Genomic DNA, 27724 nt, shown 5'->3' with positions numbered 1-27724 from the left:
CTGATTGGTTAACACGCCGCAAAATCCACCAAAGTATTTTCAACTCACGAAAATCGCGCGGCAACGCTCAATTCACGTGGATCCGTGCAATTTGCGCCTTTACCCGCGGTGCAAGATGCCTATTCGCATCTTTGCATTGACTTAACATGTAAATCACTGCCGTTTGCCGCCTCATCCGCATTTGGGGCCTCATTTATAAAATGCTGCGTAGAAACCACCCTACATTTGATCTTAAGATCATTTATTAAAAATGCGTACGTGTGATTCATAAACCAAACTTACGCACAGAAAATGCGCGTACCCCTTTCTTTCGGATTAAAATGTATAAATCGCAAATTATCTTGAACTTTGCGCGCAGCTAAGCAGTTTCAGACTCCGCCTTTAAACAATGCCTAATAAGTGTCATAGACATATTAAAGAGTGCTTGTCAATGTTTAAACCCAATTTCAAGCGGCAGGAATGGCTTATATTAGTGATGCTCCGATCAATGCTGATCTCCACTAAAAATACGTGGCCGATCACTATTCTGAATCGGACAGTCTTATCTTATTCACAGCTATTGCATGTACTACGGCTTTTAATGAGTAAGTCCTTATCGATCTAAAATCACTGTTAGTTTGAGTCGTTTATATCATGCATTAGAAAAAGCAACACTCGTCAAACATAATTATTAAACATATTCATTATTATCATGAAAATACCTGAAAAGGTTTGAAGAACAGCAATATAAATATATCCTTAAGACATTTCCTGGAGCTGAGTGTGTATTGTTCTTCGTCTACAGCGCATTTTGAGTTTCTGCACGAGAGCGCCCCCTGGCTTTTGGATGTAGTGACATTTCGCCGTAATTCATTGAGAAGCATAGCAAGTATTATCGGCCGATCGATCGGAGCATCCCTAGCTTATATTGCCAAAAACCTGCAGCAATCTGACAAGCAAAAGTGTGTACGTCTGCTCAGACCTTGACGTGACGCTAAGCTCTTTTCCACGTCATAGACAGTTTTTATAAATATGGACTCTGCCGTAGATTTTTGCGAATGCACACTTTACGATCAAATCTGTGCGTATGCATGCTTTATAAATATATATATAATAAATGTATCTATTAACATTACTTAATGCTAAATATTAACATTGCCAACGATTAATAAATGCTATAGAAAGATTTTGCTGCTTCATGTTAACTAATTCATTAACTAACAGAGGTGGAAAAAGTACTAAAATATTATACTCAAGTAAAAGTAAAGTTACTTTAATAATATTTTACTTAAGTAAAAGTAAAGTTACTGGTCTAAAAATCTACTCAAGTAAAAGTAAAAAGTAAATCATTTTAACTTTACTCAGAGTAAAAGTTACTTTTTTTACAGCGGGGAGAGGTGGAGGATTTTAGTATAGTTAAAAAAAGACAAGGGAATATACATCTCAAACTAGTTGTGTTTAATTGTAGGAACATCTTTAAAGTGCAATAACAAACAATTAATAAAATAAAAAGCTTTTTTAAACTCAGAAACATTTAATTATTTAATGATTTTACAGGTGAGTTATGCACTTTTGAAGGTGGTCAGCAGCTTGTAAATACAATCACTATAGTAAGGTTGTAATTGATGTATTGCTGGTAACATACATTATTTTATTAAACTATATATCTAGTTTAAATGAGCATATAATGAGATGAGTGCCATGTCATACTTTTGACACGTTTCTCTCAAACCCGGTCTGCATTTTCGTACTGGAGAGCATGAATCCTACCTTTCATAGGAATGAAACACTCGCTTCCCATCAGTGGAAAGTGGTCGCTTAAATATGACCAGGGGTTTCTTTCATAAGATTTGAACTGAGGCGGGTCTGCATTAGCGCGCGCCTGTCTCGTCCGTCTTCATGGTTCTTTTTGCGCGTTCCCCCGCGGCCCCGCCCATCGATCATCCGTTGCGCGTCTTTATCACCTTGCTTTTTAAAAATATTTTTTTACTCAGTAACGGATATGATTTAAAAATGTAGCGAAGTACAATACTTTAAATAAAACATACTTAAGTAAAAGTAAAAGTACAGATTTTAAAAACTACTCAAAAAAGTAAAAGTACACAAAAAAACTACTCAATTACAGTAACGTGAGTAAATGTAATTCGTTACTTTCCACCTCTGTTAACTAATAACAACACATGATACATAATTGTAAAATGATACCAATAATTCAATTAATGAGAAAAAAAATAAATGAACACCAAGAAAAAGATTAAAGCAACATTGAAATGTTTTATTCTTTCATGTTACATTTTTTAGAAAATAAAACACAACAAATAAATACAAAGATAAAAAGCAATTTCTTGGTGACCGCTTCACCTTATTCCCATAGTGGCTTTTGATTTTATTCATATATGTGTGTATTTTTTCTTTTTTATTACTGTACTCATAGACAGCGGGCACCTGGCATAAGAAACCCAAAGCAGACCGGGTCACAATGGATCGCAATGATACATGAAACAGGCATGCTTATCCATGAGCGAGCATCTTCTCAAACACACGCACACGCATACAAAAAAATGAGTTGGCACATTAAAGACAACATCTAGAAACACTTTCTTTTTGTAAAATATAGATTATATATACAGAAAAAATAAGGGAAAAAAACCTAAAACCATCTTTGTATTTGTTCTGCCAAAATGCTGACCAGTTAATACATCTTGATTTAAAGATAATGTCATTTTTGCACTGCTAGCTTCAACAATAAAAACTGTGAAAATAATGATTCGTTCAAATCTCCCTTGTTTTTGAGCTATTTCCATTTTAAACATGCAATTGCTTGATACAATATTGCTGTGTCAAGCTGTTTTTAGGGGGCAACAGCGATCGTTTTTAAAATGCTTATAGTTGTCTCTACATATGAAGGTGAGATATGATAGTAGTTCAACATTGAAAAATTACACACCATCTTTAAATCAGTCAGGGGCAGTTTCCCGGACAGGGTTTAGATTAATCCAGGATTAGGACTTAGTTATATTAGGACTATATAAGTAGTTTTTACAAACAAACTGATGCTGGTGTGCATCTCGAGACAAAACAATGCATGTCTAATATAATGTCAAGATATGTCAGTATGAAGTGTTTTTAAATGAAGGCATATCAAATATCCATTTAAGTCTGGGCCCTGTCTGGGAAGCCACCCTATAATGTAAAGAAAACCTCCATCAAGAATCGCATCCTCACATTCAAGGTATCCTTTCTGCTAAAATCAGGGGCATTGCCACAGCAGACTACACCATGTACAGAGTATAACAATACACATAATGCACATACACATCACCCATTTTGTCGCTGTCGCGGTTTCGATTACAGCGTGTTTTCTCCTGCTTGCTATGTAAAGCAGAGAGAAGTGGCTGTTTGGCCCAGTCACACGATCAAAGATGTACATATTGATCTCAAAGTTGGTAAAATCTCATCGATGCCCCAAAGGGTTTGGCAGGAATATCTGGCACAATATAGGAGGAAACATCGAAAACAAAAGTGCACAAAGAGGTTGAAGGTAAAAGAAATGTGCGTAGTCTCACATTCCGACTCTTGATGTAGATGTGCATTCTCATTGGAGGACGGAAAGGCTCGTTCATATGGGCCAGGTTGGCCCAAGCAAAAGGACATATAGAGGCAAGATAGAGAAGTTGATGTTGATCCTGGTCATGAGCTATAGTGTTATCTGACCTCTAAACACTCTAGGTACTCCAGAGCTAGTTCATAGCAGAACCGGTACTGCTCCTGTAAACAAATCAAGGCACCATCAATTGCTTTTGCAATATCACAGACAATATTAGTAAGTAGCTTCAAATGATTAAATAACTCACCATAGACTCCACCATGTTGGGCTTGGAGTTGCGAAGGGTCTTCACTGCGTAGAACACGTCCACCATTTCGTGATGATGCACCATCTCCATTATCATGGTGCAAGCGCAGAAAGTGCCACTACGTCCGCCGCCATTTCTTAAAGACATCAAAACATTGTTTTATTAGCATTTAAGACAGAAAGAGACTACTTGTAACACGTTGAGGCCAGAGATCTGTGCAACAGACTTTTAAAGCTTGTGGATTATTGCATTAGAGATGTCTTGAGGGGTTAGGCATGACTTGTGTCACCAATGGTCGCCTGACATCTGCTATATTTTTTTGAAAAGAACAAATGGAAAGCACCAGTGCTCTAAGGGAAAGTCGTGCAATAAAAATGTCACATTTCACTGAGCTAAGATCATTTCTGCAGGGCAGCCGATAGAGGACCCTGGCAAAAATGCTTTGATACAGTGCGTCTGCAAGAGGCTCTCATTAATAGAGGCTAGGTATTGAACTACATACTTGTGCATGTGGCAAGATTTTGTCCTGAGGGGACAGCAGTCAGAAAGTAAATTCGGAGGAAAATTAAGACATTAAAAGCAGCCAGAGATTGAGTGCTTAAAGACACAGTTGGGAGGCTGTGTTGAGTACAGAAGGCCTCGATTTTATAATCAACACAAGGATGTGTAACTGGCCTACAGTTAGCATTTCGGAAACTGAGCAATATGAAACTTACAGACAGTGCACTACAGTGCGACCATCTCCACATTCCCTCTGCCACGTTTCCACTTGTGCCAGCAGGTTAAGGAAGGCCTTCTTGGAGTCTGGAATTTCGCGATAAGCCGACCAGCGCAGGAACTGAAAATGTCGCACTACGAGATGACCTTCTTGCAACTGCATGATAAAAACATGGATCGAGATAAAGAAGCAATTACAAAACAAGTAAAAAGCAAGTCTCCAAGTTTATTTGCATTTTTTACGAACAAGATACACTTTGGTGTTTGCTAACCCTTTGGTTTATTATTAATTTAGTATTGACTGCATCCACCAATCATTCAACCCTGTTAACAAAGTTACTGTAAGGAAAATTATAAAGTCAAATATCTCTCTTTACTTTGTGAAAAGCATATGACTTTCTTTCCCCGCCAGTGTTTTTAACAAAAAGTTGCCAGCGGCAGCATTTTTTATGATTTTCACAAAAGTTTAAAGGGGACATTTCACAAGAATTTTTAAGATGTCAAATAAATCTTTGGTGTCCTGAGAGTACGTATGTGAAGTTTTAGATCAAAATACCATAAAGATAATTTATTATAGCATGTTAAAATTGCCACTTTGTAGATTTTGTAGAGTGCCAACCCCTGTATCCTTTTAAATGCAAATGAGCGGATCTCTGCACTAAATGGCAGTGATGTGGTCGGATAGTGCAGATTAAGGGGCAGTATTATCCTCTTCTGACATCACAAGGGGAGCCAAATATCAATATGCTATTTTTTCACATGCTTGCAGATAATGTATTACCAAAACTAAGTTACTGGTTTAATCTTTTTTCACATTTTCTAGGTTGATAGAAGCACTGGGAACCAATTAGGCGTATAGCACTGAAACATAGAAAAAGTTAGATTTTCATGATATGTCCACTTTAATGCCTTCCAGAACAATTTCTTCTGTAAATATATAAAAAAGCTTTCATTCTATCTTCATTTGTAGGTTTCTTCAAAAATAAAAAAAAATTGTGCAAAAAGTTGAGATAATTGCATTTTTGTATAGGACTTTTGTTAGAGATCAGATTCAGAATGACGATCAAAACATACACAGAGTTTTAACTGTTTTTGGATCAGTGGATTTGGATCAGTTGGGTAAGAGCACCACCTAGTGGATAAAAGCGTAAATATGGATTGCCGTAAAAACTCATTATTGGCAGGGAAGTGTTTTCTCTTAATTGACGAGATAACTCGTCAATGGCGGGGAAAGAGTAATAATCACAACCAGTCGCAACATGATCTCACAAGTTCCGTGCGATAGTTACAGAATTTTTGGCAAATTTTTCCGTGGCATTCTCACGGATTGGTTGCTCAACTGCTTTTTCCTATTGTCAAACCATTGTCGCTTCGGTTTAGGGTTAGATTTGGTGTTTGCGTTAGTATGTCACTTTAAGTATTGGTTTATAAAAAAAATTCTGCTTTGTTCTTTTATAGCGCCTGGCGTTGGGGTTAGAATTGGGTAAGGATGTCATTTTATGTAAATCTAACCCTAAACTAAAGCAACAATTGTAAGAAAATAGGGCAAAACAATTGAGTAACTAATCTATAAGAATGCCAAGAAAAAAGACAGTCCATGGCAAGGCCATGGAAAATGCGGGGATCCGTGAGAATGCCACGGAAAAATTAGCAAAAACTTCCGTGACTATACCACGGAAATTCGTGAGATCAGGTATACAAGTATTTAGTCACAAAATTATTTTATTGATAAAATTAAAATGCACCATATTCCCCTCATCTTGACTGGACCCTTAATTCACATCTAAATTGTTTAGTAATAAATTGGGAAAGCAAGCTTTTGTCTTTTTTTCTTTAAACTAAGGATGCCACGATTTAGAAACCCACTATATCAATATGCCTTAAAGATAACCATCATCCCAGCATTTGTGGTTCTCTCTGTGGTCCACTGAAGAGACAGTATGGGACATTTTTTCTGACAATGACATGGAGAGTTTACTAGGCTTGCAGAGTCTGAAAGAGACAGTGGGGATGTAGAGCCTGACAGGGGTTGGCTAAACTGACATAGGCGCGAATAGCAATGTGGCTAAAGGTTGACAGGCTGGCTGACAGAAGTGCTAAAGCGGGCCGACAAACCGAGTTGTAACATTTGGGACAAGATTTCAAGAAGACAGAATGTCGACGATGAAGCCATCAGGGGGGACCAAGGTCAACTAAAGGTGTAAGAAAGTGCCTCTTTATTCAAGTCAATATTAGAAGCACCAAGCACACAAGTTTGTGAGAGATTGACTCACAAACACACACAATACAAATGACTTTATCACACACAAATCTATAAAGACATAAAGAAGACTAAATAGATATGATGGACCAAACATTTAAACCTCTGTTTTAATTTGACTTGAAATTAAAACATTTTCCAATATAAAGTCTCAATAAAGATTATTAGGCTCTCAGTTAATTTAGTGGCCCATCAATTCATAAACCAATTTCTATGAAAAGATCAGGTCATAAATCTAATAAAGTCTGACATTATCAAGGTTCTGTAATAGATGGCAACACTGTGAATATACCTCATAAGTGTAACCCAGACAGTAGACAACTTAGGGCCCGATCCATGCCGAAGTCAGCAGCTCAAGTGCGGATCTGGCCCGGAGTCATCTGCTGACTGGTATGGTTTTGTATATTTCTATATTGAGCTCTATTTTACAGGCCTGAGATCACTAGTAAAATGCCTCTATTTTGCAAACTTTAACACTACACATTATAAGATCAGTTTACAAAATTGAGAGAAAATTGGAATTTTAATTTACAGGACTTTGGAATGTATAGTTAATGACAGCATGCATTTAAGCAATGAAAACAAAACCTGATGATGTTGTTCCAGCATAATTTGGCAACGTCTTTATTTTACATTTATGTTTGAATATCGAGAATGCAATATCAGCCTTTTGAATCTTATTTTCGGATGACTGATTCCACATACACTTACCCGTGTGATATTGTTCACACTGAATAGACGTGTGACTACATTCTCATCAGTGGACCTGGAAAGCAGTTCAACAGTCATGGGTCCATACTGCTGCATACCCGTTTCAGGCCAATACTGAAGACAAGGCTGGAAGTAAAAAAGAAAATTGCTTGTAAAGCACATGACTAGTTTTTCTAATACATCCACATAGATCTGACAGTAGTTCAGAGTAGTTTTTATGAGCAGTAAATAACACAGATAAATGAGTGACACAATGAATATAGTTTACCAAATTTACCATTTACATTTAAAATAATAATAATAAAAAAAAAAACTCTCTCTCAACAGGTTTCGGAATAGTGAAAACGTGTAATTTGCTATAAGCACTTCTTTTATTGTTGAACAATAATAAATGACAATAACAAATAAATAATAAATGACCTATAGACAGTTTCAGCAGTGACAACATAAACAAGCGTCTGTCGCGGTCCGCACGTAACTTCAGGTAAACTCCGCTAATAATAAATAACAACAAAGTTCTTTAAACGTAGTTTATTTATATAACAAGCAAAAAAACAACACATAGATTACTTAGGAAACCAAAACATTTGTTATTTTTTTCGACGAGGCATTTGTTCAAGAGATCAGTTTAGCAACTAGTCAGACCATTAAAAAAACTAAATCGGAAGTAAAGTTCGGATCCAGACGTGTATCACGTGCGTCCGATGAAACCGTCTATATAATAAAAGCGCTCTATTGCTTCTTAATCTTTGCAAGTCGCTTCGGATAAAAGCGTCTGCTAAATGCCTAAATGTAGAAAAATAAAAATAATAAAAATAACAGAATTGACAAAAATGTTAATGTATATCATTCCAAATCCATAATTACTTTTGTTACTGTATAGCATATTTTTCATTTATGATCCTGGACCACAAAACCATAAGTAGTATCTTTGTAGCAAGTCAACATTTTTGATTTTTTTCAAAATTTTCAACCTGTTTTTTGCTGCATTTTATGGATCGTGTAAAATATGGATATTAGAACATTTAGAACGAACCAGCACCGCCTGCTCCATCTGACTTCATGCAAACACCGATTGGATCAAACTCGTAGATTAGAGGTCGAGGTGGAATTTTCAAATCTACAGGACACTGTTTTAAGGAAGTTTAATCTTTGTACACGCCGGCTTCAGCTATTTTAAAGGTAAGTTAGCGTTGTTTTAATTTACGTAAGCTTAAATGTGAAGTGTGGCTATAGACCGTTAACAGCATTACGACCTGATTATGGTAAAGCGGCTTTTAGGACGCGGTGTGCGCTGCGCTATGAAACCCATTCATTTCAATGGCGGTTTGTTTTTGCGTCGAGCGGAGCGCAGCTTGCGCTCACGCTGCGGTCAAAGTTCAAAATAGTTTAACTTTTGCGCATAGTTTGTGATCTTTTGCACTCTATACGGGAAATGAGCTGACAGTCTGTACCAGTTTTATGAGTGTGTGCTTGCACTGTATTTGTTGATTTAATGTCTTGTTTTTGCAAGTTTTTGTTGCTATTGCGTGCCCCCTGTTGGAAGCCATGTGCCCCCTGTTAGTTATGGTCTGGCGCCGGCTCTGAGTAAACCTCCATGCGCTCACAGCAATCGCGGAAGAAACAAACAGAGATTTAAACTCATCAGAACCATTAAACCGCACATCTCTAATGTATTTATAATTAGTAACGTGTTGCTAAGGACTTCATTAATACAACTATTCAAACCATACATCAATGGAAAGCTTATTTTATGTACAGCATAAATCTAAAAGTATGTCAAATTATGTACAGTATAAATCTTAATTAAACTTTAAACCCTTATGACTGGTTTTGTGGTCCAGGTCACATTTAACAAAAGTAGTTAGTGACCTCGAGATTTGTTTCCTATTGTAGTCTTTAGCTTGATCACTGAGTTGCTGATGTTAGGTTTAGGGTTAAGATACTATCATTTGCAAACGACACTTAAAGGACAAGTTGGGTATTTTACACTTAAAGCCCTGTTTTCAGATTGTTTATGATGAAATAGAACGGTTTTGACTGAAATTACGACATATGATGCTGCCCCGAGAATTTTCGGGTGTTTCTTGTATCACCTCCCACCTCTACAATGGGTGTATAGGTGCACTGGAGCAATCCTTCCTGGAATGCATTGAGCTTTCGTTTACAAAGACGTGAAACTCACCGAGTGGTCGGGGGTGATCACTGATGTGCTCACACAAAAATCGCTGCAAAATACGCATTCCAACAGGTTTTATTGTAGTTTTGTCCAACTCCATTGACTTGTATTAGATGTGCTGTGAGGTACGGTATTACTCCGCGCCGGGAACTTTGTTTTTATTCTTGCAACTGGCAAAGGTGGATTATCGCCACCAACTGGGCTGGAGTGTCTATTATTCAAGGTCTCAGCGGAAGAATGTACGGGTGTGAGGCGTTTGGAAAAATAGGTCCACAAGTTTACAACGAATGCTAAAACAGCTGTTGGAAAGCATCTTTTGCAGCGATTTTTTTGTGAGCATATCAGTGAACACCCCTGACCACTCGGTGAGTTTCACGTCTTTGTAAACGAAAGTTTAATGCATTTTAAAAAGGATTGTTCCTGTGCACCTGTGCAGCCGTTCTGGAGGTGGGAGGTGATAGAACAAACACCCGAAAATTTTCGGGGCAGCCGCATATGTTCAAATTTCTGTCAAAACCGTTTTATTTCATCATAAACAATCTGAAAACAGGGCTTTAAGTGTAAAATACCAAACTTGTCCTTTAATATAATGGTCTGAATTCCAACCTTATAACTTTACTATTTTTTCTTTCTAACACCAACTGCACATTTTATTCATATTTGATGGTGTTATAGTAGAGGATGGCAGAATGTTTTAGCGGCACTAATCCTTTACAAAAACAATTAACACAAAGCAGATTATGGATGAAGAGCAGAGTGTTGAAGATGACACAAATGATGATGGGGTCTCCACTGACAGCTGCAGCCCTCCATGTTAAATAATCTCTGCTCATTGCTCCGCATCGGCCACACTTTCTATTCCAATCTCCCATCGTGCCAACAGATTACCACTTCCTCAATGTGTCCATTTATATTCACTCATTTAGTTTTCAGGCTGAACTAATTCAAGTGGCGTAAAAGCTCTGTATTTCCGCATCGAGATTAAGCACACGAGATAGAAATTGATAAAGGCTTGTCACAGAGTATTAACAGTGTGACGTGCTGCAGAGGAAGATAAACATTCATTCAGATAGACTGAGACAGCTTAGAAATGGCTCGATGCAGCATAAAGAGAACAGCGAGAGATATTTCTAGAGAGTTAGATGACTAACTGAGTGTGATAATGACTGGAAAAACATCGGCATGCATCAGGAAAAACTAGAAAATAGTCTGGCACAGTTCAGCTCACATGATACACGCACACGCATAGAGGTTTTATCAAGCGAATCCTAAAGATTGAATTCTGAATTCAGTTGGATAAATGTGCATTAGAGAGCCTTTATGATGGAGATCAGGTCACACTGACTGCCTGCTGGGGTAAAAGGACTGAAAATCAGAAGTGGGTGGATATCTTACTGAGTTTGTCCTTTTCATTGCCAGTTTACAGAAGATAATGGGTTGTCATAGTGAGGAGTCTTCAATAAAGACATTTCAAAATTCTCAAATTACCGCACACCCATGGTTAGGAATGACCCTCAAATAAAGTTTAACCAGCCTGATGTAAAAAAAGGCCATATTGGCCTAAAACCCACATACAGTATAAGCCTGGGAGTTGCAAAAATCACATCCATTCTGGTCTTTTCAAGCAAAAAAAAAATATTAAACTCTTACCCAGGCTGAGTTAGATTGGTTAAGTTGGTTGAGCATGACGATAGAGGTACAGCCATAGTCAAACACAAGCCTCCAGAAGTCTGTGGTGGTGGCGGGTAGAGGATGAGGGGTCACCACAAACGCGGCCGGATGAAGAAAGCTGTCCATCAGTGCTGCATTTATGTAGTTGTTGCCGTCTCCCTCGGTGGAGACCAAAAAGGCGAGGGCGCGATCGGGCGGCAGCACGTCCATGCTGCGGTTCTTCTCTCGGTTGCGTGGTAGCAGCGACACGCTGCACTCCTCCACGTCCAGGTGAGGGGTGACGGAGTTAAGGGTCTGAAAACATCAGAGATGCAGCCTGATCAGAGATGTCTGAACACTTATGAGAAAGTTAAAGAGGGGGCGCATTAGGAAATAAAACAACACAGGCAATAGTCAGACTCTGCTTAAAACAGAAATACATCAAGAACAGCCATTAAAACAACCAATAGACTGTTATATGCAGAGAAAGACGCAATGAAAAACATTTTGCTCCGGCCAATAAAGCCGGACAGCTTAATGGCTGCAAATAAATTGAGTCTGATCTCGTGCTATAAGCCTCGGGGAGAATCAAATAAAGAATTGTGCATGATTAATCTTGATAGGTAATGTGCTTTAATCTTGATCGACTCTGACAGCACAAATAGGACATTACAATTATGATTATTAAGATTACATTTGGCTCTGAAAGTTTTGTTATCATGTCGACAGAGGCAGCAAATCGACTCGGTATGAGACATTAATAGTTTATTGTTAAAAACACGTATGCAGAACCGAGAGGTGTGGGAACGCCTCATTAAATTTACACAAAAATGGACTCCACAGCTGGTTGACTTCAGGCCGCGGGTTAGTTTGCAGCACTTATAACCTGCAGGAAATACAATGATGTGCTTTTGCGTGACTGATGTTTGATTCTGCGAAACAGGACTGCACTGCAAACATTTATTTTATAGATCACAGATTTATTAACTGCTTAGATGACTGCAGTCACTGTATCTGAGATCTTTTATATCTTTTATAACAAATAAAGTCAGGAAACACCTGACAGAAAGCAAAGTGAAAATGGTTCTTGCTGTTCACATCATTTTTGCTGCTGATATTAGCGGCTAATGCTAATTGAATGTTATCAACATCCACCAATATGTAACTCTGAAGTACAATTATGAACTTTTTAGGTGAAAAGTAAAGAAATTCCCTACATTAGTCCAGTACATTTCACTTGAAGGAGTGAATGAAAACGAGCTAGTAAATTCAGACACTTGATCTCACTGGAAGCGCCACCCATACAACAACAAAAAAATCTATTTTCAAATATTAATATATTTAAAAATATACAAGAAATATATATTTTGATATTCACGTCGCATTGGAAGTAAAACTTTGTATGTTATAAACCTGTAAACATAACAGGCTTGACATTTTTTTAATTAAATATAATTTTTATACGTATACATTTATACAAACTTTTATACTTTAGCCATGAAAATTTATTTTTTGCCGCATGGGTTGTAAAATTTGAAATGTATTAAATGTATTTTGAAATATGTGGTAATATATACACTCACCTAAAGGATTATTAGGAAAACCATACTAATACTGTGTTTGACCCCCTTTCGCCTTCAGAACTGCCTTAATTCTACGTGGCATTGATTCAATAAGGTGATGAAAGCATTCTTTAGAAATGTTGGCCCATATTGATAGGATAGCATCTTGGAGTTGATGGAGATTTGTGGGATTCACATCCAGGGCACGATGCTTCCGTTCCACCACATCCCAAAGATGCTCTATTGGGTTGAGATCTGGTGACTGTGGGGGCCATTTTAGTACAGTGAACTCAATTCATGTTCAAGAAACTAATTTGAAATGATTCAAGCTTTGTGACATGGTGCATTATCCTGCTGGAAGTAGCCATCAGAGGATGAGTACATGGTGGTCATAAAGGGATGGACATGGTCAGAAACAATGCTCAGGTAGGCCGTGGCTTTTAAACAATGCCCAATTGGTACTAAGGGGCCTAAAAAGTGCCAAAAAACATCCCCCACACCATTACACCAACACCAGCAGCCTGCACAGTGGTAACAAGGCATGATGGATCCATGTTCTCATTCTGTTTACGCCAAATTCTGGCTCTACCATCCGAATGTCTCAACAGAAATCAAGACTCATCAGACCAGGCAACATTTTTCTAGTCTTCAACTGTCCAATTTTGATAAGCTTGTGCAAATTGTAGCCTCTTTTTCCTATTTGTAGTGGAGATGAGTGTTACCCGGTGGGTTCTTCTGCTGTTGTAGCCCATCCGCCTCAAGGTTGTGCGTGTTGTGGCTTCACAAATGCTTTGCTGCATACCTCGGCTGAAACAATTTCAGTAAAAGTTTCTCTTCTATGAGCTTGAATCAGTCGGCCCATTCTCCTCTGACCTCCAGCATCAACAAGGCATTTTCACCCACAGGACTGACACATACTGGATGTTTTTTTCTTTTCACACCATTCTTTGTAAAGCCTAGAAATGGTTGTGCGTGAAAATCACAGTAACTGAGCAGATTGTGAAATACTCAGACCGTCTCGTCTGGCACCAACAACCATGCCACGCTCAAAATTGCTTAGATCACCTTTCTTTCCCATTCTGACATTCAGTTTGGAGTTCAGGAGATTGTCTTGACCAGGACTACACCCCTAAATGCATTAAAGCAACTGCCATGTGATTGGTTGATTAGATAATTGCATTAATGAGAAATTGAACAGGTGTTCCTAATAATCCTTTAGGTGAGTGTAAATGTTAAAACTAAATATATTTATAAATGTAAAAATATGTTTAATAAGGCTTTACTTTCTACAAAATGTGTTTAGCATATAGGTCAGTGACAAAAACCGTTTGGCAAAATCTTTTTAAAAAACTTGTTTTAAAAGCACGCATCAAGTATATGTCAATGCACACAGTGTATTTATGTTGATTTTATGCAATAAAAAATTACATTTGCAACATTTTTATGAAAGTTAAGACTGAATGGACCTGAAAATGTCAAATGGTGTAACCACCAATTGCGAAATATTAATGAGAAATATTAAATATGTTATCCACCTTGATGCCATGTAAGCATAATCATCCAGAAAAATATAATTTTAAAATATAATATAAATTACATTTCTAAATGTAAATTTTAATGCGTTTTTGTAATCTTTGTCCTGACATATGCTGAAAACAGCTCGGTTTTCTAAATAATCTTTGAAAAAATTATGTAAAAATGTATGTAAAAAAATCATTACACTAAACTAGATGATTATATTTTATTCCAAATTTTTATCAATATATTTATATATTCTAGTTACACCAATTAACACAGAACGGTTACACAACATTGACATTTTTGCAATTATCCCCCAAATATTCTTTCAAAATGAAAATAAAATCAGAAATTTTTGACTTACATTTAATTGAACCATATGGACACAAAATAATTAACATCACGTCATTGACCCATATATTTAACACATTTTTTTGTTTGACACATGAAAATCACAAGCCTTGCTGAAAGAGTAGCGGCTAACTGTTAGTGTACATCGGCACTGTGGGGTTGAATGAGTGCACTCAATAATGTCCACTATGATTTCGGACACCACTTAAAAAGGATGTTTCCTTAAATAATGCACTTTTTAAGGGTATGGGGGCTATTTTGGTGCAGCCTGTGACTACAGCTATGACTATACCTCCCAAATGTGCAGCCATTCAGTATTATCTATCACATTGAGTTACCGGTTTAATCTGAGATGAACAAGGGAGTGTTCATAAAAGCAGGGTCAGGAAAATTTTGAGGACTGGATTTATGAATGTAAACAAACAAAGGAATGTGTCTTGACTTCACACATGTTGAGTCTTTGGGAAAGCTATATATTACAATCTAGATTACATATATTAAAGCAATATTGCTCAAGTAGGAGTATGATATAGCTCTATATCATCACGGCTGTTATTAGGCCAGATAGTTATAATCACACGACTCTATCAGATCAGATCGAGGGGCGATATTGCTTTTATATCTTTATAGCGATATTGAGTATCTTTAAAAACCTCTTTTGTGAGGAACTACTTTCTTCTGCCATGGATTTAAAGCTCAGAATGACATGTAACACTTTCAGCCGTTTGTTTTGAATGTCATAATAACTCAATAGATGTAATAGCCATTTCTCAATGTTACTGTTTCTTGGGTCAAAAAATGCAGTTGACAGATTAGTTTACGCAAGAATATATATGTATAATATTCACATCTGCAGTTGAGTAGTAAAGCTTAGTAAAGTAGCTGTGTTAATTGTAAACAGCGTGTCCTGCACTTCGGGAAGGGTGACACGCTAAACAGACGCTCCAGATATAGACAAAATTATTGTTTACATTGCTCTATTCGCCAAGTGTATTTTAATCGGCCACACTATCTCGCAACTCCCTTAAACAAACCCACGGCTTCATAACCCAGAGAACTGATTTGACTTTTCAGGTAATAGTCAAGAACAACTCTACCAAATAATTTGACCATTTATTGTTGCATAAAACGCCACAATGCAGATATGGTTCAATCACCACAAATTTCTGTATTACATACATAACAATTTAGGAGATGTATTTCCACATATGATTATCACTCGCAAAACTGTTCAGTGGTAACTAAAAACAAGTAAAGTATTTAATCCTAGACCGGTAGGGTGAGGACACAAAGTATGATCATGGGTTTTGGACTAGCACAATGCTTATGAACTTGATAGCATACCTGTTATTTTTATGCAGACTGATAAGAACTGACATCCAAATCGGTGGAAATTGTGTTGCCGTTGCACAAATCTTTCAGTTGGTAGCCCGATACACATCAGATGGATATTTAACAGACTGTGGGTGTCTCATGCTTTGGTAGTTTTGCTTTCGTACAGATTTGGGGTAATTGCTTTAATCTGCCAGCGTGTTTCATCTGAACTTCCTATCTGAACAGCACAGTAACAGTACATCATCTCATCCTGGATCAAAGCAATCACATGTGCTCAATGTACTTGAACAGGTATCATCTACAGTGCATTAGCTGACTCCACAACATTACTTCAGGCTGTCATTATAATCTAATCTGTGGCCAAGTTGCTGGATAATAACTTCCTAAAATGAATAAATCATGTGCAGGATTATTTTATTGTCTCAGATTATGGGTCAAAAAAGGGTCAAGTTTAAAAAAAAATGTTTTAAGTGAATCTGGGTAGAATACTGATCCTGAGTCAGATTTGACCAGCGAGTACCCTTCAATGCGTCCGAATAGACTGAAATGTGTGAAAGTTCTGTAATGCTGCTTTGACGTGATGTATTGTGAAAGACCTCTGGACTTAAGGTCAGTGATAGGTTTATGACACACTAAAATATATTACAGGTAATGGTATTTTTGTTACAGTATTCTCCTTGATTCCATTAAAGCAACGCCTTTATACTCACAACTCATTTAGGGCGTTTTCACATTAGCACTTTTGGTGCGCACCCGGGTTCGATTGATGTCAGAGTTCGGTACCTTTGGATGATGTGAACGCTGTCTTCTGAACTCGGGTGCGCACCCGCAAAACGTACTCGAGTCCGCTTAAAAAGGGTGGTCTGGGGTCTGGTTCATGTTAACTCCAGAACGGTTCGCTGCTAATGTGAGCGCAATCGTACCAAATCGTGGAAGTGAACCGCTGTTAATTACGTATTATTTGGAATAGGGATGCACCGAATCCAGATTTTTTAGGTTCGGCCGAATCCCGAATCCACCGTTTAAGATTCGGCCGAAACCGAATACCGAATCCTACTCGCATCCTTATTCCATTAACACAGTAAAGCACATTAATGAAGTAAACAACGTCCACAGCAGTGTATTTTTCATTCTATTTAATTTTAAGTGTACATTATGCCAGGATGACAAGTTGGAAAACTATTTTGACAATTACCATAAGCCTATGCATAATAAAAGCGATGCGTTGCGACACGCTCGTTTTTCCAATAAGCAAGCAGCTCCGCGCTGAAAACTATACTTTGAGTTAGAAGCTCCGCTCGTCAATGTCACAGTCTTCACACGGCCGTCCAATTACAGTGGAGGAGGGGCGGGACATTACCACAGCAACCAACCGGCTCACAGCTGAAGCATCACTGCGACCAAGCGCTCAGCTGAAAAACAGCTGGCATTTGGCGTCCTCAAGGCGTTTTCAGCCGTGTTTAAAAGTTTTGGTGTGTCCAGCCCCTAAGGTTTACCGAAAGAAAAAGCTCATCTCCACGTCAGCACCCGATGTGTGTAATCAACGGCCGCGTGACGTCGACCAGCGTAGCGCAAGCCAAGGGTTCGGTTCGGTGGAGAAAAAGTCTAGGATTCGGCCGAACCCGAACCCCGTCAAAAAGCCCAGTATTCGGCCGAATCCGAATCCGAATCCTGGATTCGGTGCATCCCTAATATGGAATGTCCCCACTAAAATAACAGACGTGTGTGTTTGTGTGCGTGCACTTACCTTGACAATAAAATGCATAGAATGCTTGCTTGACTTTTGTTCTTATTTTTTTAAACCTTTGGTTTTGCTTTCAAAGAAGTAATACAGAAACGCACTTGCGTCTGTCTGCCGCAAATATACTAAAGTCGTTTCAATGACAACGGGCTGTCCGCCGACGTCAATTTTTGCGGAGACATTCAGAAATCATCTCTCTGCTTGCAGTTCGTCAATCACGCTTGTCGTCTTCTCGTTTACAGCGGTTGCCAAGCAACATGAGTATGCGCCGACTGCAGCTTGATGATGCAAGCGTACCACGGTTCGGGTGCAAAAATAATATGTGAACACATTCCATGGGGGGCATGGGGAGGGGTTAGCAATCGAACTCGGGTTCGGACCAGGCAATCGCACCAAATGTGAAACCGCCCTTAGTCGCACCCCTCAGCATATTTTTTTTAAGAGCACACCTCTGGCATCGTTTTAAATGTACATTGTACTTCATTAAATTCACTGGTTTGCCTTATGCATCAACATGTAGTGTAAAAGATATTCTGGAGCATCTGATCCCAGCCCTGCCCTAAAACATCCCATTCTCCACAAAAACAAAAAAACATAACAGAGACAAATAAAAGTAGTACAATGTAAAAAAATTAAAAGTTGAGTAAACTGAAATAAAATAAAGCTACTGGTTGCAAAGCTTTTTGAGTTTATTCAACTTTAGTGTTAGACGTTTTGTCAAAAACCCGTACGGGAAAAGTAAATTAGGCTCAAAATACGAGACAGTTAGCAACCCTACTCATGTTCCCATTGTCTTTGTCAAGCTTTGTTTAATGTATGTTCTGCTGAAGTGAGTTTCTTTGCCATGCCATGCCATGCTTTGTGTTTGCTTTTGTTCTTGTGTTATTTTTCATTAAACTGCACTTAGGTTCCCATTACGCTTGTCTCGCAGTGGTAATATTACATCAAGGGATTATGGGTAATCCTAAAAACATTTGGACTTACAATTTTACATTCAGTAATTTTAAACAAATTAGCGTCGCACACCTGAAGTGATTGGATAGGTGCGTGGGATAAGACTACAAAAAGTCTCATAACATACATGAAAAGCAATTCCCGCACACTATCTGCTTGCTGAAAATTTTAATAATTCAACATTTAGTAAGCTTGAAAGAGTGTGTATGGATTTTGTATGTCAAAAAGTTACATAAACTAAGTCTTTTGATTTATGGGGGCAAAATGCAAAAATAACAAAATTTGAAATTTCATATTGTTGTATTCCACTCTGATGAAAAAAATCCTCTCATCTATTGCATTTAGTAAAATTTACATGTAAGAACTAAATACATAAAAAATAATCACAGAGTAGGGCGAGCCTTTGAGTATGATGCAGAAGAAATGGCATCATACTAAATACCTTGAACTGAGGATGCTCATAATCCAGTGCTCGCTATTTTATCAACAAACTAAGAGCTTTTAGGTCTTTCAGCTTGAAATATTAAGTTAGCTATACTTACCATGGGCGTAGATTTAGGGTGGGACATGTCCTTACCAATATTCAGGGAAGACTGAATTGTCCCTAGCAATAATTTCGACCAAACAATTAATCTGTATTTATATATAACCACTGATGTCCGTCTTATTCTTGTGTTTTCTATTTTTTACTTATAATATTTTTTTTCAGGAATCATTTAAATGAGATTAGAAATCTTTAGCGATCCCGTTCTGTAAAAATAACGCTCTATGTGGTACACAAACGGTTAACAGCTTTCGTTCTCTGCAATGCCCGCCTCCGTAACTCACATCGCTAATATGATTGGCTTTGCATTTCTTTAGTCCCGCCTCTCTAACTCACATTGCTAATATGATTGGATTGGCATTTCTTGAGTCCCGCCTCTCTAACTCACATCACTTTCTGATGGGCTTCTTTTTACTCGCTACGTGTGATAGGATGGTTTCACTTTGTACAACGCGCCAAAGTTCACTCAACAAGACGCGCGTGATTATTCGGGCTACAGGTAAGTGAGGAAGAAAGTATTATTATACCCACTGTAACCGTTTCATGCACAAAAAAAGTTGTGTCACATAATGATTCAAGGACAGTGTTTTCACCAATACACGACAATCCCATGTTAACCTGAGGAGTTGCAAACGCGTGTCAACCTTTTATAAATGGGGTAGCAAGGTTATTTAGGGTCCCTAATCCATGAAAGAAAATAACCCCAACATGGTAAAAACATGAATTCATGTCATGATTGCTGAATACTTTACATTACTGCACTGTGGTCATTACTTGCGCAGATGTAGACATAATGTAAGGTTGCATTTTAAACTTAAAACTATTTTTTTCACACTGATTAACTGTCTGTTAATGAAAAGAAGATTTAATGTGAACTACAGAAACGTTAATAAACGTTGTTCAGGAAACAGCATGATATACATACCTACTTAAACACTGGGATTTTTTTGGCAAAATTAAATTAAGAATTAAATATTAATTGCATATTCTTTAATCTTATAAAATAAATTTGGATATATGTTACAATGTGATTTTATTTTTTTTGACAAAGACTTAAACAGTTACTGTTTATTAGGCTCTCTAATTGTTTATTATAGTACATTCAATTTGGGATGGCACCGGGGGTGGCGAGTCAGATGTTACTGAGTAAAGTGCATACTGAGTTGTCTGTTGTTTATGTCAAGTAAACAGTGATAAACAGTTTTTGCAATGCGACCATTTTATTTATGTCCCCACCAATGCCAGAATCAAACCTACGCCCTTGATACTAACCGTTTTAAAATTTCACTTTAATAATTTTTTTGTTTGTTTTTTAAAGCTGCAGTCTGTAACTCTGGCCTCTCTATCGCCATCTCTGATAGAAATTATAATATGAGTGAAAAATAAATATGGATGTACATTAAAACTTTGCTAAAACAACAAAGCTGGTGATGGTGGCCTAAGACTTTTGCACAGTACTGTAATTTTGACTGTAAATGTGTTCTGTGTATGTACAGTTTGCATCATGTAATTTTGAGAAACAGTTATTGCCATGATTGCCATAATTGCCAAAAGTTAACCAGTTCTTGCTATGAATATAGCCATAGATACTGGAATGGCATAAAGAAATAAAGGACAAAGAAGTACATCATGTTTTTTAACAGTGTATGTAATAAAACAATAATGCAATGTATATTGATGATCTTCATTTGCATTTTGTCAGCAACTATTTATATATGTAAATAATTCAATACTTGGCAATATTGTGTATCAATTTCGATACAAAACAAAAATAAATTGACGGTCATAAAAGCAACACGCCGTTACCGTTCACATGATGACAGGGACCATTATATCCATTATATTTTCTAATGGAGGGATGCCATTTAAATATTTAAAAATTGAATGCTGTGTGGTTTAACAACATCTAAACTATGGTCGGTAAAACACAAGTTAGTATCAGTGCTAACCAGCACTAACAGTGTATGTCAGATAAATCACCTGAAACTCTTCTCTGAGCTGAGAGGTGTTGGTCTGAGAGTCCACACTCAACATGTCCTTATAGGTGAGAGAAAACTCGCTGATAGGGATTGAAGTCTCTCCGCACAGACAGGCTTCCAGTATGGCATCGTGTATGAACACATACTGCTCCTGAAAAACCAAGCGATCCACAAAGTCACGTCGGGTCAAAGTACAGCATAACAATACAACATATGGCTTTAAAGAAATCGGGCTGTGTCAAAACATGCAATATACACTATCCAATTACTTTAATTAAAAGCTTTGATTAAAGATGATGTGACAAAACGTCAGAGAAATGTATAATATTAGCTTTATTTAGCAGCCTAGAAAGGAAATGTCAAAGTGAATCAAATTTATATTATTCTCACATAAAGTTATCTACAAATGGCCATCAGCAGACTTACTATACAAGAAAATATGTTGTGGACTTATGGTTAGAGAGTCAGACGACTGGCAGTGTGTGTTCACTACTCACTAGATGGGCTAAATAGGTCACATTCCAAGTATGGATTATCATAAGTTTCTATGCATTTTCACAAAGTGAAAGTTAAATAATTACATATTTCTAAATATAAAAGATACCTTACAGATCCTTGACCAATGGAAAACATACAAACAGTAAATCTATTTTATATATATATATATAATAACTGGTTGACCCGGCATCCATAACCTCAACCAGGTGCTTCCTGTAGCTGTGGAGCAGACCTGCACATCATTGAGGATTTATTTAAGCCAATTTTTCCTGGCAGAACTAATAACTCTGTCATATTCTTCGGTCAAGTCAATCCATAGAATCTCTATTTGGTTGAGGTCTGGGCTCTGACTTGGCCACTTCAAAAGGCGGACTTTGTTTTTTTAAGCCATTCTGTTGTGGACTTGTTCCTGTGTTTTGGGTTGTTGTCCTGTTGCATCACACACCTACACAGTTTCAGCTGATGTACAGACATTCTCACGTTATCCTAAAGAATTGTCTGATATACTTGGAAATTTATCTTCCCCTCAATAATTGCAAGCTGGCCAGGCCCTGATACAGCAAAGCCCAAATCATGATGTTTCCTCCACCATACTTTACAGTTGGGATGATGTTTTCATGATGATATGCTGTCCTCTTTTTCATTACCAGATGTAGCGCTGTGTGTTTTTTCCAAATAGTTCAATCTTGGTTTTTTCAGTCAACAAAACATTTTGCCAATACCGCTGCGGAGTGTCAGTGTGCACTTTTGCAAACTTCAGGTGTGCAGCAATGTTCTTTTTAGGAAGCAGTGGCTTGCCATGGATACCCTGCTTGTTCAGTGTTTTACGTATTGTAGACTCATTAACAGAGATGTTAGCAAGTTCCAATGATGCTTCAAATCTTTGGCTGTCATTCGGGTTTGTTTCTTTACTTCATTGATGAGTCTTTGTGGTGCTCTTGGTGTCATTTTGACTGGGCGTCCACTTCTTGGTAGAGTAGCAACAGTCCCAAAGCGTCTCCATTTGTAGATTGTTTGTATCTGTAGACTGGTGAATTTCTAAAGTCTTTGAAGTAACTTTGTAACCCTTTCCAGCTTTACGTAAGGCAACAGTTCTTGATGGTAGACTAAGCTGGGAGACCAGCTAAAACCAGCTTATGCTGGTCTTGGTAAGACACATACATGGTAAGAATGTTGTTCCACTTAAGTTTTGATTCCTGCTCACACTTACACAATATTCCCGCAACGCTGCTGTCTGTCAATCCTGACAGAGAACTTTGAGCGGAATCACGGAAATGAAAGAGATGCATTCTGACCAATTAAAGGAGCATTTACTCGCACGTGACTTGTATTAACAAAGTCGGGTTTGTTTGGAAATATTGCCTTGTGAATGTGAACCGAACCAACTTGAAATTTAACCCCCGGTTTCAGAACAAAGCAATCAATCTACAGGTCTGAAAACACCCTAAGCTGCATGGAAGAAGACTTGGCCTGAATAATGGATTATGGCATGATTACTTCAGAGTTTTTTAACCGTTAAAGGAGCTTAACCACAACATTATGATATTGACTGAATTTTTGAGACTTTTACCTTTAAGAGATTTTTGCATGTACTCAGAGGGTTTTGCATTTGTACCCTTCATCTGTGACCCATGCTGGCAAGATGAGTGGGAATGTGCATCGTCTAATTTTTTCAAAAATTGACTTTGCTGACTTGTCCTGTAATTTTTTTGTCAGACTCCAACAAATCATACATTGTTTGGAGTATATAAAAATAAATAATTCATTTTTGATAATTTGCTCATTCCAACTCATTTTGCCAGCACGGGTCACAAATATAGTTTACATTATTTGCAGAGCTTTGTGTGAGCAGCAGAAAAAACACACATCATCAGCTTTTCATTAGTCTGTTCTCCAAAACATAATTAAGATTCACATCCTTGCATTTGAGCAAAGACATTTTTGTTGAACGTCAATCTGAAATGTCTTACAAGTCGCCGTCACAGTGGTTGGCAAAATTACCTGCCACTGTACTAAAAGCACCTGCATTTGTCAAGTGACGGATGTTAATTACACCCCATCACTAAGCGTTCCTTCATACAGTTACAAAGCTGTGCTTCATTTTTTTGTCCACACTGTCAAATATTTATAAAGTTGTGAGAGACTCTTTGCATATATATATATATATATATATATATATATATATATATATATATACAGTATCTCACAAAAGTGAGTACACCCCTGACAACTTCTCAAGGGACAATACTAGAAATGAAATTTGGATATATTTTAGAGTAGTCATTTTAGAGTAGTCAATGTGCTTCTTGTATAGCAGTATAGATTTATTGTCCTCTAAAAATAACTTAACATTTAGCCATTCATATCAAAATAACAAAAGTAAGTACACCTTAAGTGATAATAGATGTACAGTGGGGAAAATAAGTGTTTGACACATCAGCATTTTTATCAGTAAGGGGATTTCTAAGTGGGCTATTGACACAAAATTTCCAACAGATGTAGCCATCAAGCCAAATATTGAATTAATACAAAGAAATCAGAACATTTATGTTAATACAAGTTGAGTCATAATAAATAAAGTGAAATGACACAGGGAAATAAGTTTTGAACACACTTTATTTAATACTTTGTAGAAAAGCCTTTGTTGGTGATTACAGCTTCTAAACGCCTCTTGTATGGAGAGACCAGTTGTCTGCATTGTTCAGGAGTGATTCTGGCCCATTTCCACACAAATGGTCTTTAAATCTTGAAGGTTCATTGGGCCTCTTTTATGAACTTTGATCTTCAGTTCTCTCCATAGATTTTCTTCAACTTGATTTTCTTTCTTTGAAACCACTTCATTGTTTCCTTGGTCTTGTGTTTGGGATCATTGTCTTGCTGAAATGTCCACCCTCTTTTCATTTTCAGATTTCTGGTGGATGGCAGCAGATTTTTATCCAGAATGTCCCGGTACATTTCTCCATTCATCCTGCCTTCACTAATATGAAGTCTGCCAGTACCCCTTGCTGAAAAGCATCCCCAAACCATGATGCTTCCACCCACAAACATAACTGTTGGTATGGTGTTCTTGTGGTGGTGGGCAGTGCCATTTCTTCTCCAAACATGATGTGTAGAATGACTGCCAAAACGTTCAATTTAGCTTTAATCTGACCATACTATAGTCTCCCAATAATCCACAAGCTTCTCCAAATGCTCTTTAGCAAACTTTTACCAAGTCTCAACATGCTTTTTGTTCAGCAATGGAGTCTTGCGTGGTGAGCGTGCATGGATGCCATGGCTGTTTAGTGCATTGCTTGTAGTTTTCATTGAAACAACATTACCTGCTGATGCAATGTCTTCCTGAAGTTCTGCCCGAGTGGTTCTTGGCTCTCCTGATTATTCGTTGGACTCCTCAGACAGGGATCTTACATGGATCACCTGATTGTGGCTGGTTTATGGTGAAGTAATGCTTTTCCATTTCCGGATAATGGCCCCCACAGTGCTCACAGGAACATTCAGCATTCTGGAACTGCACCTATAACCATTCCCCCATTCAAGGATAAGATCACAAAGATCTCAAGATAGTTCTTTGCTTTTACCCATCATGAAGTCTTTCCTCTGTGCTACCTGGTTATTGAAAAGCCTTTATAGGCCATCAATTAGGACTAAAGCAGCTGATATCAATTAGTACTGATAGGGTGCAGGGTTTCCCTTTCAATACTGACAGATGTCAGATGATCTCCTGGCTTTCTATGCCATTTTGCACCTTGTTCTCTGTGTCATTTCACTTTATTTATTATGACTCAACTTGTATACTTAAATGTTCTGATTTCTTTGTATGAATTCAATATTTGGCTTGATGGGTACATCTGGTGGAAATTTTGTGTCAATAGCCCACTTAGAAATCCCCTTACTGATGTGTCAAATATATATTTTCCCCACTGTAAATTGTTTGACCATGCAAAGCCACATGTCCTATTCATCATCTTAATGTTTTATCTGTGACATACTGCATCACGAACTTATAAGAAATTATTATTTATTAATATTATAAGTGTCTCATGTTGCTCGGATGTTCGTAGAGGTTGAAAGGATGTGCTAAATACAGTAGCTTTTTACTAGGACAAATGAAAGGTCCCATTTAAGTGTATACTGTATGGTCTTCTGATCTTTATATATGGCCCATGTCCTTCATTCAAGTCTATTGAATTGTATCCCTTTATCATTCACCAGGGAAACATTGTAGGTCTTAATTGCTTACAAATTATCACATTGTTTCGTCTCATTGTCTTTGAGTAAGCCTAATGGATCGGCCTTCAGCTTTTTAATGTCTATTCACATCTTATAAGCGTCAGTGTATAGGAAAGACACAAGAGATCTCATGCATTATATCATTAAATTCGAAGCACGTTTTAAACGCTCTTGTGGTATTAAGCGAACAGTGATTATACATAAGGTTATAGTTTCCTCTTTGTTGTTCGGCGCTGGACCCCTTGAGGAGTTACTAGAATAGAAACACATTCACTTTGATCGCTTGTGCAGTTCATTAATCCATTATGAGTTACGAATGCGAACGAATTTCAAAAGAAAAATAAAGCATTTATAAAAAATATCAATTTTTTTTTAAACAAAATCTATTTTAAATGATGCTGAATATCTTTTTACTAAGAAACCTTTGAGGTGCTTTGTTTCTTGTTATTGAATAGAATATATATATATATATATATATATATATATATATAAATGTTAAAGCCAGGCACAAAAAATGAATTATGAATGAATCATGTTCATTAGGGAGAATAATGTCCACGTTTATAAGTGACAGGTGTAAGATTGGATTAAAACCACATGTTAACGACTGCTAATGTTAGCTTATTCTTGTAGACTAACGCAAGTCACCAGCCCTTCATTTTACTGTAGAAACAGTTTAACTGAATTTTCATGGCAGTATGAGCAGAAGTCTCACCTCAGTCTGGATCATGTTTATACGTCGTGAGCAAAGCGTCTTCACACAGTTATAAATGTCCACCACACCCTCACACTCCGCCATGTCCAACATCACGTCCAGTACGATGTAACAGCCCGTGCGGCCAGCGCCCATACTGTAGACAGATGAACAGAGCCAGTATGTTTTTATAGCTCAGATTAGTTTATAAAGTACAGTAGGTTTATAAATTATTTTTTCTTCATTTAAAGACTGACAATTCTCTTGGGAAAGGCTCTGTACAGACTCCCGTAACACACTTGGCAACCTGTGCGCATGTGAATAGCTGAGACAACTTAAAAAAGGTGTTTTAACTAACATTATGGTTGCATTATAGTTACAGTTGATGTCAGGTTTCTTTGTTGGTCAGAAATATGTTGTTTAATTACACGTTTTTAAAGACATCTGTCTTTTCCATTCAAGTAGATAAGACTTTAGTCTCACATGATTGAAATAACTGCCCATTGATGTTGCAAACATGGCCGCCTAGTGGCGCAACTTCCCTAATGAGACGTTGGTACAGCTTCCACTTCAAATTTCAAAGCACAGTTGATACTGAGCATAATACTGATGATATAACGCTATCAGCTGGTAAAACATGAAGTGCGCTGAAACTAATAAGAAAGTGTAATGTGAGTGGGATTCATAGCAGCAAAGGCCTACTAATAAATTATCTTTATTAGTAAATTGGAAAACCCTATTCAAGCAAGATACCTTGAAAGACACATTATATCAACAAATGATGTTAACTTTTTAAAACACTCGTGGGTAAAAGAGTCTTTAGTACTGATTTACAAATGTATTGAGTATATCCACTGTGATGCTTACATGAACCAATGTCTGGAGCTTCTTTGTTCAACTTCAACTTGTTTTTATTCGACAGTAACAGCTTTCTTTAGAGTAAGAACTGTGAGGGAGCAAACATACGT

At 37.4% G+C, this 27724-nt stretch overlaps 1 protein-coding gene across 6 annotated transcripts in view; it reads right to left on the bottom strand.

Moving 5' to 3' along the window:
- Positions 1–2233: 2233 nt before the first annotated feature.
- Positions 2234–27724, bottom strand: part of ptprua (protein tyrosine phosphatase receptor type Ua) — a 322971-nt gene continuing 297480 nt past the window's right edge. For all 6 annotated transcript variants that reach the window (XM_055219240.2, XM_055219242.2, XM_055219243.2 and 3 more), the window contains 7 exons: positions 26778–26913; positions 21336–21485; positions 11351–11665; positions 7522–7647; positions 4550–4707; positions 3834–3969; positions 2234–3747 (listed from right to left, as the gene is read on the bottom strand). In XM_055219240.2, the coding sequence (XP_055075215.1) occupies positions 3685–3747; positions 3834–3969; positions 4550–4707; positions 7522–7647; positions 11351–11665; positions 21336–21485; positions 26778–26913 (1084 nt within the window). In that variant the 3' untranslated portion in view covers positions 2234–3684. The remainder of the gene's footprint in view (positions 3748–3833; positions 3970–4549; positions 4708–7521; positions 7648–11350; positions 11666–21335; positions 21486–26777; positions 26914–27724) is intronic.

The sequence above is a fragment of the Misgurnus anguillicaudatus genome, chromosome 20 (assembly GCF_027580225.2).
Source record: "Misgurnus anguillicaudatus chromosome 20, ASM2758022v2, whole genome shotgun sequence".
Lineage (NCBI taxonomy): Eukaryota > Metazoa > Chordata > Actinopteri > Cypriniformes > Cobitidae > Misgurnus > Misgurnus anguillicaudatus.
Note: the sequence above shows the minus strand (reverse complement) of the source record. Positions and strands in the feature narration are given on the sequence as shown.